This window comes from Epargyreus clarus, unplaced genomic scaffold, assembly GCF_041222505.1.
Source record: "Epargyreus clarus isolate Ecla_fem2 unplaced genomic scaffold, WU_Ecla_fem_2.2 ptg000014l, whole genome shotgun sequence".
Taxonomy (NCBI): domain Eukaryota; kingdom Metazoa; phylum Arthropoda; class Insecta; order Lepidoptera; family Hesperiidae; genus Epargyreus; species Epargyreus clarus.
Window position 1 is genome coordinate 8,072,846 of NW_027332222.1, and position 12,643 is coordinate 8,085,488.

At 32.8% G+C, this 12,643-nt stretch overlaps 1 protein-coding gene across 3 annotated transcripts in view; it reads left to right on the forward strand.

Moving 5' to 3' along the window:
- Nucleotides 1-12,643, forward strand: part of LOC140747417 (probable multidrug resistance-associated protein lethal(2)03659) — a 61,227-nt gene that overhangs the window by 29,084 nt on the left and 19,500 nt on the right. For all 3 annotated transcript variants that reach the window (XM_073079854.1, XM_073079852.1, XM_073079853.1), the window contains 2 exons: nt 817-1,024; nt 4,610-4,832. In XM_073079854.1, coding sequence (XP_072935955.1) covers nt 817-1,024; nt 4,610-4,832 — 431 coding nt within the window. The remainder of the gene's footprint in view (nt 1-816; nt 1,025-4,609; nt 4,833-12,643) is intronic.

Consider the following 12,643-nt stretch of genomic DNA (forward strand, 5'->3'; position numbering starts at 1 on the left):
CTATTTTTAATCCAAAAAAATGTAACGGCTTACCTTTGCCTTATGTTGGCGTAGTTATCACCTGCCATCTTCAATTCTTAATTAATTAACTTCATTCTCAATTCAAATGCGTATAATGAAGATCAGCTATAAGGCAATACACAAACAGAACCACACGGGTAGACTTATACGAGTACTAATCTTGTTTAGGTCATCAACATTTTTACGATAGTACCTATTTACGAATTTAGCAATAAGGAAGTAACGGAAGGATGTAATAAATTGTATTATGTTTATCTATTATCATGTTAAATTTAAAAGGCCTATAAATATATGTGTTAATCGATTAAATACAAGGAGAACAAGATCTTAAGAGATATCTTCGTGTGAGCGAAGTTTTTAAATTTTCACATAGAATTATTTTTTATTTACGGAATAAAATGTCTATATCTACAGTTTATTGCGATTAACATAAAACTGTAATGATATAAGCTACTTTATTTTATATCCCTGTATTTTTAAATCGTACAACTCGTTTAGGTTCATCTGTTGGCACGCCGACTTATTTATTTCTGCCTGACAACAGTAATATCAAGCGTTACTAAGTAATGGTTTGAACGATACGGTGAGAAAACAGACTTACACGACATTTTCCAACAATTTCTAAGGTTTGCAAGGCATCTTTGCCTGACCTTAAGTCAGACTTCTGACCAACAATCATTATTATATCGTCCGTGGACATAGTTTTCATTAAGAAAACGCGGACAATGTTTTCGCGCGTAATCTCATAAAAAAGCAATCGGAGGGTAATTTCTTATTCTTATTTTTTGTTCACAGAATAGCACAGCCAGTGTTCCTGGGCAAGTTAGTCGAGTACTACAGTCCGAATCAGAACACTGTTAAGCAAACGGAGGCGTACTACTACGCCGGGGCCGTGGTGCTCTGCTCCGCTCTCAACGTGTTCGTGGTGCATCCGTACATGATGGCCATTCTCCACATGGGCATGAAGTTCCGAGTCGCTTGCTGCTCGCTTATATATAGGAAGGTGAGTGTTTTGTAGCTATTTTTATATTTACCATAGACGAAGTATTGTAATAGACTCTTAGTTCTAAGTGTGTAAAATGATCGTGGTATGAGTAACATTCCTGAGCGTGACTTTACCGAAATGACGAGATTATTCCTCTTTATGTTACTTGATATTGATGGTTTCTTATCGTTGGAAAATGTATGTTTTGCGTTACTTTAGAGTCTTTATCACGTCTATAATACGTACTAAATATTTAAAAAACTATAATATATTATAGCTTTCTTATTTGTCGTAAAATTTTACCTATCATGAAAAAATGAAAAATATTTGTTTTTCAGTAGAAATCACCTTGTGCAGGTGTCTCAATCAAATCACCAAAATTTAATTAAAAGAGTTATAAATTAAATCAATAATGCATTATTTTCATTTTCAATGAATAATAAACCAGACGTAAGCCATGACGTGTTCTAAGACGAAAATTTATGAGACATTCAATAGACATGACGCACACATGTACCCTCATACGTTTATATGATGCGATAAGCGTCACGTAAACGTATGTGTATGCGGTTTTTATCGAGTCCATTTACATTTTAAATCGGATTTCCTCGTTTGAACACGGTTCACAATCATGTTTGTACTCCAAATCCTCCAATAATCTTTATAATGAAACGTTTTTCAATATTTAAGTTAAATACTACCTTAATGCAATAGGAACTGTGCATTTGAAGGTATTATTCGTTTCTACCATAGACATCAGTAATCAATCTCAGACAGAATCCAGTCTTACCTGGCCACGTCCCATACGTTGCTACCCCTGAAGACTATGTTAAAATATCTTCCGTGTCTTACCACATACTTCAAACCAGAACAGCAGCGGTTGATACTGATATTACAAGGAAATAAGGCATTTGATACCTGCACATACATAATGTAGTGGTCATCTACTCGTGGTTAAATGTCATTACGGCATACACGTGCAATCTTATATTATAGTATTTGCGGATTTTATCCTTTAAGCTCCGGATAAGGAATGGTGAGCGTCGTTTATTTAACGCGAGGTTTTAAGAGGTTACTTAATGCAGTTCATGTGACCTACATAATTTAGAGTAGTTTAAATGTGTACAGACATTGTGCATTCGTAAAGTCGTGTGAAGTTCTGCCAACCTGCACTTGGTCTCAGCATGATGAAAGTTTAGCTTATACCCTTCATACCAGGAAGAGTTACACGCATACCCTTATATAGTTGTTAAATACGAAGTGTATCAATTTCCTTATATTTAGCAATGTATTGTCTTATAAAATTCAAAGAATGTTCCTTTTAACCACATCTACATTGAAGACCTATTTTTACGCGTCGGTCTCATAAATCTGCCTAGCTTAAACTTTTCAGATAAGAATATAATATCTTGTTTTCTGATAAAATTATAAGATTGCATTTTGGCATATGAATAATTTATATATTTTAAAAGTAATATTTTAAAGTAAACTAAGCAGTGATAGCCTAGTGCTTAAGAAATTCGGCCTCTCGATCTAGGGATCCGAGGTTCAAATCCCAGGCACGCACCTCTGATTTTTCAGAGTTATGTGCGTATTTGCCGGTTAAGGAAAACATCGTGAGGAAACCTGCATACCTGAGAGATTTATAAAAAAAAACTCTAAGGTATGTGAAGTCTACCAATACGCACTTAGCCAGCGCGGTGAACTATGGCCTAATCCTTCTCATTATGAGAGGAGACGCGTGCCCAGCAGTGGGACAATAATGAGTCGTTGATGAAAAGTAATATTTTGAACGCTTGTCCTTGCTGGACCAAGGATTGGTTGCCATGGTGGTGTTATAGTTTAAAGCTGTAACATTTGAGTTAAAATTTTATAATTCGAAAGATAGTAAAAGCAGTATATTACGAAAAGCAGTATATTATCTAGTGTGGAACTATTCTTGCTTTTTTGGAAGGATGTGGATGCTGGCTTACTAACATTTGAGAAAACGACAACTAATCTTGAGGTGGATTGCATGTTCGTTCGCTACTTTAACCGTATGATAATGTTATAATAACTAAAACCCCATTTATGACGAATAACTAGTCTTTCAGAAAATCGAAGCTACTAACATACGTACTCTTGAAAAAAAAAATAAAGATGTGCCAAAATTTAATAAAGATTGTACCTTGACATAGCAGTCACAATAATCTTACTAGCATCGGTCTAACAAATCGGTCCGCTTAAGCCCTCCACATGATAAATGGATACCGATATCAGTTTCCTTAAAATTTGCAATGCGTTATTTTGCCAAAATGTGCAGATTGTGTCTTTTGGCAAACCAATCATACCTATCTTGAAGGCTATTTATTTTCACGCGTAACACGTAAGTATCCGCTGATAATTGTACAACCTCACGTTCGTGGTTATCTTACACGTACCTACTGAATGCAGGAAACTAAAAACTCAGTAATGAGGTTTCAAACGACACTAACTCTGTTGTCACGCCGACTAATTGTGGAATTTGAACAAATATAAATATTTTATGCGAAGTATAATTGTTTTTTAAAATCATAAATTGTTTAACGTTTTTAAGATCGTTAATTGTTTTATGATATGAAATCATAGACGTTTATGCTAATCTAATGGCAAGTGATCACTGCCGCTTAAGATCTTACGGATAATATCGAGAATAAGATTGAATTCCTATCTAAGATTGGTCAAAGACGCGTCGCCATCCCTGAGAAGTATTTAGAATATTTTCACATGTCTTCCCTCCAAATCAGACGTCACCGCTTCACTATCATAATGTTAAAATAGGATTTATATTCAATTATTAATTAGTTCCTTAAATGTATTTTGTTTATTCTATAACGTTTAAAATTACCTGTTGACCTATTGCATATTACAGCCGGGTAAAGTGTAATTTATACATTTAATGATGTTGTCCGGTAACACATAGATAGTCATAGATAATACCTATTGCAGGTGATTGTGGTGTAATCGTAAATACGATATTATCTGTCTGGATAATAAGTACTTAATTACAAGTTATGTGATATTTTTATTTATCTGTCACTCGTAACTAGCTCGCTAAGTATTATGTTTCTAGTCTAGTCATATAAATAACTGTCTGGCTGTGATTTCGAAATTAAAGCTTACAAAAGTACTTGAAAAAATTCAGTAGGTAATTTATGAGTTATGACAATTGTAAGTGACGGTATATTTCCACTTGCCGTTTAAACAATTTAACTTTATGAACTGATTTGACGGTGAAAATATTTAAAAGGAATTGGACGAATTCTCCAAGGCATATCAAGATCGCGCTTTTGCTTGGTAGAGACGGCGTAAACTAAACCTTCGTCACTTTAAAAGAGGCTTGCACATGTATTGTATGTATTTTATTTTTTTGTAATACAGATGTTGTATATATACGATATAAAAACTGTACATCAACATTTGATTTTAGTCATATCTGATTACGGTTGCAGATGTATTGCCATCCCTGAAGAACGCCTCGTAAAACGCGTTCGCCTCGAGAACGCCTCGTGTCTCTCTTACCCTATCCTTTAAACCGTAACAACGATGAAGTAGAATATGTGTTATATTTCACTTTTGTTGCAGTCACTGAGGCTATCGAAAACTGCGCTGGGCGAGACGACGGTCGGGCAGGTGGTGAACCTGCTCTCGAACGACGTGAACCGTTTCGACGTGGCCATCATCTTCCTGCACTACCTGTGGATCGGCCCGCTCGCCACCGTCATCATCACGTACTTCATGTGGGTGGAGATCAGCTGGGCGGCGGTCGTCGGTGTCGCGTTCATGTTGGCGTTCATACCGTTACAGGGTAAGTGGTATTTAGTAGTCCAGTCATTTATAAAATAATCTTCTATTATAAATATTTGAATGTGGTAGAACCCTTTGTGGTTGGACTCCGGCCGCACCACCGCCTCACCCAGGGCCGGATTTTTTAATTCCGATTAGTAAACACTAGTAAAAAAAAATATATATTTTTGATATTTTTTTCGCTGTTTTACCTTTATCTACAGTACTTTGTACAAATATGAATACTAAAAGAATCTACCTGCGTTTCACAATAAAATATTTATTGAAAAACTCAACTGAAAAAATTGTTCATTTTATTCGGAAAATAATTTGGGGCCAGGGGGCCTCCATTCCTTTGTTACCCCAAAGCCTCTAGACCTCTTAATCCGGCCCTGGCCACACCTATTTCTGCCTCTTAACATCAGTGTTAAACACTGCTGTGTTCTGGTTTGAAGGGTGTGGTAAGGAGGACATACTTTTCCGAGGCGTTCCAGCTTAGTCCTCGGGGGTAGCGGTGCATCTGTAGCAGACCTCGGGTAGGAATATCTAATCCTCTCTGGGGTTGATTACAGACGTCCATAGGCTGCGGTAGCCACTTACCATCAGGTGGACTGCATGCTAATCTGCTACTCCGATATTTAAGAAAAATCCACATAGATGTGTATTCTTCTCGTACCCCAAGCGATTTGGATATTTATTTGATGTTTAGTGTTAATCTATTACGCTTATATAAAACATAGAAATATTATTTTCTATGATTTATTGTTGTTACGTGATATGTATCAACGGTATGTCGATAATACGGCCATGCTTACACGCACTCACGTACGTTTGCCCCACACGCATACAGTCACAATACGCGTTTAAATTATTTTAACCCAATTGTAACTTATTTTTTATTTATCCTAGTGTAAGTTTTTGTTGAGGAGCTAATTACAGACAAACATTTTTCATTAATTTTCATTGCGACCCTAAAAATGTGAGTTTATTACTCACTCCATGAAAAATATTTATTTTTCAAATTTAATCATAAACGGTAAAATTTAACTCTTCTGTGTTCTCAATTAAGTTATTATCAGATTTTAATCAGGTATGACGTCATAGCCTTTATACCAAATTACATTCTGTGGATTCTAAAAACGTAACCATACAACAAATTATCGAATACGACCGACGTTGCTATAGTTACGCGACCGACCACTTCTGATTGATCGATCGGCGTATCATTCAATAGATTGATATGCTTTGAAGCTGTCAACTCATTATGAATTTATAAATATTTCGATATAAGATCGACATATTTGTAGGGATTATTAAATAAAGAGCGTGATGGTAATTGTATTTTATTAGCAGCAAAAATACGCGTTACAAGACAACGCCACACAACGGCAAGATGAACTAAAAATCGTTGCGTTTCATATTTAAATTACAAATTACAATATTGTATGAGTGTGATGGTAAAAGACTACGTTTATTAGAAAATGGTGTAAATTAACCGATCAAAGTACAACAAGAGTAGTGGATAGTAAAAAATCTATGTCATGGCCGGATAAACGTTTGTGTTATAAATACGCTTCCTCTTCGATTACACTTATATGAGGTACTTGAATATAGTATAGAACGTTCATGTACACTAATGTTAGTCTACTCTAGTGTATTAAGTTTGAAGTACCTTGCACACTTACAGACACTTCGCTTTTAAGGTTCCGTACCCAACCCAAAATACGTCGTCGTCATCAACCCATTACTGTCCCACTGCTGGGCACGGGTCTCCTCTCAGAATGAGAAGGATTAGGCCATAGTCTACCGCGCTAGCCAATTGCGTATTGGTAGACTTCAGTTCCTTTGAGATTGTTTTTTATATAAATCTCTCAGGTACGCAGGTTTCCTCACGATGTTTTCCTTCACCGTTTTAAGCAAGTGTTAATTAATTTCTAATACGCACATAACTCTGAAAAATCAGAGGTGCGTGCCTGGGATTTAAACCATGGACCCTCGTTTGCGAGGCCGAGTTTCTTAACCATTAGGCTATCACTGCTTATACCCAAATACGGAACTTACCCAAAATACGGAACCCTATTATTAAGCCTGTTCTATTAATTCAAGATGCTATAATATATGTTGAACCGTAATCGATGATACTTGATTTTTCAGTGTATTGCTATTTGCTATAACAACAAGTATTACAAACAAAAGTTAAAATTAAGACGAGGTTTCCATACAATAAACTAGTATTTTTCGGTTAGCTATTGAACTTTAATAGTCACTCACACATGTTTAATTTTCGCAATACATGTACTTTTATAGTCGTTATAATAACAAATACAAAAAATCTTGACAATATGGAACCCTCCGTGAGCGAGTTGGATGATAAACAGCCATTCAATAATATCAATGATTGTACTTCACTGCATAGTCTCTTCAATGATAATGTTGACATGTAGTACACCGCCAGTCGCCAGCCTTGTGTCACGTATATTCAGAGCTAAAAACCTCGAATTCAAATAATTTAAAACAATATCCAACCTACTTATAGCGCCCCCTACCGGTAAATGTCATTATCGTTTTTCGTGCAGCCTGTGTACATTTATGATTTTTCAAAATAAGAAATAAAATAAGTAATTTATAGTAAAAAATGTTAATTTATAACAAATACTTCAATTAATAATTTATAAAAGACGTAGGTGTGATATATTGTGCAGAAAAGTTACAATGGAAACTAAAGAATTTTGACGAAATTATTCTGAAGATTTGTACTAGGCGGCCATTACGAATGCCGTCGCAAATTGAAAATGTATTATTTTCATTTATTAAAGATAAGATGATAATCTTATATATTAATGAGGAATGACAAGGTAAATTTTTACATATATATTTTTCCAAGCAAAGGATTTTTAGATTACCATATTGTTCTGTAGCAAGGAATTTGACGTCTTATGTTCATTAACTAAGCTTGTCACCTATTTAGGTGATCTCGCTTATTTAAATCCTTATATAAATCTCGCTTATATAAAGCTATGAACCTAGAAATAGGGTGCTATTTAGCCCCGTGCATGGGTACTAACCCGTTTATACTGAGTATTTACTCACATAAAAGAATCTACTATTGAGTAGAATATACCTAATGGGTATTCACCCGTTCAAATAAGGTTATGACCCTTACATATTGGATATTTACCTACATTACAAGAAATAGGGTGCTATTTAGCCCCGTTCGTGGATACAAACCTGTTTATATTGAGTATTTACTCACATAAAATAATCTACTATTGAGTAGAATATACCTAATGGATATTCATCCGTTTAAATAAGGGACCCTTACATATTGGTTATTTACCTATATAACAACTATAACAAGATACTACTATTAAGTAGACGGATACAACGGATATTCACCCATTCTAATAGGGTATTATGTCCTTTACATTGGGTAAATAACCTATATAACAAAATACTAATAATCAGTAGATAGACACAACTATTACCATCGAGTGGATGTAATGATTTTAATGAATGAACATTTTATTGAAGAATCATTCAGATTAATAATGTACATGATACAGGATATAGAGATGACAATTTATATCCTTTTGTAATACTCTAGAAGAACCTAAATTTGGTTTAACCATTCATAAGAATTTGGTATCTAGGTAGATCAGCATATTAAAGAGTAATTTACTAAAGGAACTATCTATCTATCTATCTAGATGATGATAGATAGACTAAAGGAAAAAATAGTTTAAAGGAAGAACACTAGCCTCTAGGAAACTGTGGGACGGATAACACATGATTAGACTTTAAAAGTTGCACAAGTCGCAGTTACTATTACTGTAAAGAGTCAAAAGCCATGCCACATCAGGCGAATGCTTACTGCTCTCGAGCATTTGACATGATTGTTTCTTAATAATTTTAAATTATTTGCCTTTATAAAGATAATTTGCTATCAATTATCTTATTACTGGTGCTGGTCATTTATTATGTATAATAAATAATAAGAAGAAATTTCATAGTACAAGTACTGGAACAAATGATCGGAAAAATGGTTTAAGAAACAATGATTGTTCAATTCATATATATATAGTACAATATTTTATAATAACAAATATAACGAAGATATTTACACTTCATCCTATGATAAACTTCATTCAAGAGTTTGAGATACTCATACCAAATAGGGTCATTATCTGACTTACAACAAGCCTCATGCACAAATACCTGTGTCACAGAAAGGCTTGATCGAAGTTTCCTTTGGAATAAATCTTCAATCACAACAGATTTTTAGGTGAGTGGTTAATAATGTGGTCGATTATAATTATAATTTTAAAGACCAGTTGTAACAAATAACTATTGACCCAAGCTTTGCAAGTGGTTAGCTTTAAGAGTCTATTTGTATAAACACTTAAACTCATTATTCTCAAGGAATGAAGATTTTTTCAAAATATATTCGGTATGTGTGTAGAAAGACTTCTCACATCAGTGGTAACATTTTGTTTACTCTTAACCAATTTTTTACAATATTTTTACTTTACCAACACCTGATGATGGTGATGTTGGTTTATATTGAATATCTTGGTCTTAATCTTGAGCTTTAAATAAAGCCTGGCATTCCACTCACTACTTACTATTGTTTTCAAGAAAGCATATTTGGATACTAATTCATGATTACCTTAAACAGTGTTTACATGTCTATGGTTAAATGGAAATTCTATGCATTTCAAGTTCTTTCCTTTGGTTTGAGCAGAACACTATATTTATGTTTTTACTAACCTTTTAAAAGATACAAGACCATACATAACTGATTAAGATCTAGGGACACTGTGTCAGTTATATATTTATATAACATAGTTCCTATTTGAAATGTCATAATAATGGACAAGGAACAATAACGACACTTAGTAATTTAGGATCATAGACATAATAAGCTATATCATTCTTTAGGATTTATTGGTTACTTAAAAGATAGTTTGATAATTGGAAATAATACAACTGTGAAGGTTGTATTATACAAGCAATAAATAAATAAAAAATCAAATTGCTTTACCATTAGATAAAAGATTAAAAATCAACACAAGGGTGAAATAAAGAAAAAAAAAAAATATATATATATAATAATAATATTAAAAAATAAAAATTATAATAAATGCAAAGATATGTATTTGTATATATATATAACAATTTTAATAATGTTTATCAAAATACTATCCCTCTTACAGATAGATATAATTACAGGTGGTAGTTGTCATATTATTTTTATTATCGGGACACAATCAATTATGTAACATATGGTCATTATTCTCGGTATTTTTGTTATTTGATTTAAATAACAAATCCGATCAACTATTTAAAGTTAAATGCAGCGTTACTTGTGCTTAAAGATATTTTTGCAATAATCATCTTCAACACGGTGAAACCCTAATACCTGTAGGCAACTCCACAGTTATTTCATATAGATACAGCATGGTGTTTAATACCCACATTTAACCGTAATATCAAGGCACATATTGGATTTATTGAATACCCAATAAATGTTTTTATATCCATAATACATTCAATAATTTCAGAATGAATTTGCTATCACTAAATCAAGATTATACATTGCGAATTAACACTTTGAAGGTTTTTAAATAGATTTATTTACTAGGAAACCTACAATAAGTATGACTTACATGTCATGACTAAGGTTATACTATTTAAATGGAAATATTAATTTTATTTCTAATAAAATAATTGTTGTTAAAGATTATCTCTGAACGGTTGGGGAGTTTGTGGTAGTACCAGAATGGTCCAGACAGTCCTAAAAAATAGTATTAAAAAATAATAATAATAATAATAAAATAAATAAATAAATAAACCTTTCATTTTGGAAGGGTTGCATTTTGGGTCTCATATGAATTTAAAAAAAAAAAAAAAAAAGATCTAAATCCAATTGTTTTTCGTCAACGCTTTACCCTGTATGTTACTCGCTTCCTCGAGGAGCGTTTCGTTTCTATACAGGAATCTCAAGATTTTGTTGCTCTACAAGCAATGTTAGACGCAATAATGAAAACGTGATGCTGGTGCTTATAATATTTTGGCCTAAACAGTGTAAATAACTAGAAGTATCTGTAGACTGGTTACAATATTCTTTTCATTTTGATATATATATATATATATATCTAGAATTATTTTTGTTCTTAAAATGCATATGTAGGTTTTCTATCCTCCATATCCCAAGTATGCTATTACTTGGGATAGTTACATCTGATGTATAAATATTTTTAGCGAGTTAAGTGTAAAATATTATATAGTGGAGATGAAGAAAAAATACTATTTACTTTTTTTGGTTATTGTAATTACTCATATAGTAAAAAGAAAAACAATAATAATATATAAGTAATATATATATATATATATATATATATATATAAGTAATATATAAAAACAATAGATATCGTATATATTATGACGTTCACTTAGTGTAAGCCAGTGAATGCCATTATTACTACCGATTCGCCTACATCTGAGTCGAGACTTCTAAAAAGTATACATAAACATAATAATAACATTATTGTATATTAACCAAATTGCTTGTCGGAAGATATTGTATATTAAATTGCCACATGAATTTAAACATTACTATAACCAGTGTTCAAACAATCTAGTATTACCATTATTTCATAGTAATCATAGTATTTGTCCAGCACATCCTTAATAAAATTACCTAGATAGGCCTAGTAACACTTGAGAGTTGCAAGAATAAGTTTATTTCTTTTATGTAATCTTATAATACAGTGACCTTCCAGACGACAGTTTCTAGAATTTATCAACCACGGAAGATGATGGCATTGATATATCATTTTTTACAATACATACCATTAGAGAGCACGCATTACCACGCTGCTACGCTGACGTCTTAACATATGAGTGTCAGTTAAGACCCTCTTAGAAGGATAGCTGAATGGATCAGATCTAAGTTCAATTTTGTAGTAGAGACGTTACATCAAACGTATACTTGATAACTGTAATTAATATTTAAATAGATATATTAAATTAGGAATTTTAAAAATAGTAGGATTTAAATGTTTTTGTATTTTGTTTAATATGCTCGTTATTTTACAAATCTCTAAACATCTACATGTCAACATTATCATTGAAGAGACTATGCAGTGAAGTACAATTAGAAATTAAACGAACTTACCTAAGTGAAGTTCCATTTCAATTGTACGAACTGCATAGTCTCGAAATGATATTATAACCCACCCACCCATACTTATATACGATAAGTATTACCCATAATATCATCTATGTTGTAAAATAATCGAGCTAATGAACTTACATCTTGACCCCAGGATCTCTAAACTTAATGACATTTACCGGTAGGGGGCGCTATAAGTAGGTTGGATATTGTTTTAAATTATTTGAATTCGAGGTTTTTAGCTCTGAATATACGTGACACAAGGCTGGCGACTGGCGGTGTACTACATGTCAACATTATCATTTCGAGACTATGCAGTTCGTACAATTGAAATGGAACTTCACTTAGGTAAGTTCGTTTAATTTCTAATTATATGAATGACCTAAATATCAGCCAGCCAGTTCATTATTTTTTATATTAGATGCTACTGTTGAATATCATTCAGGAAGCAGATTGAACGGCATATTAATTAAGCTAATTGCCTGCGACAGATATAATAACAACATTTATTAAAATATTGTATATTTTTCTTGGAACGATTATTCCAAGATATTTTTGCAATGGAGAAAAAATTGTGAATAAATCTAGATACACAGATTCTTGTTTTAGATTGAAATTTGCATTTAAGTTTTAGCTAATTGAAATTTCAAATATTAATC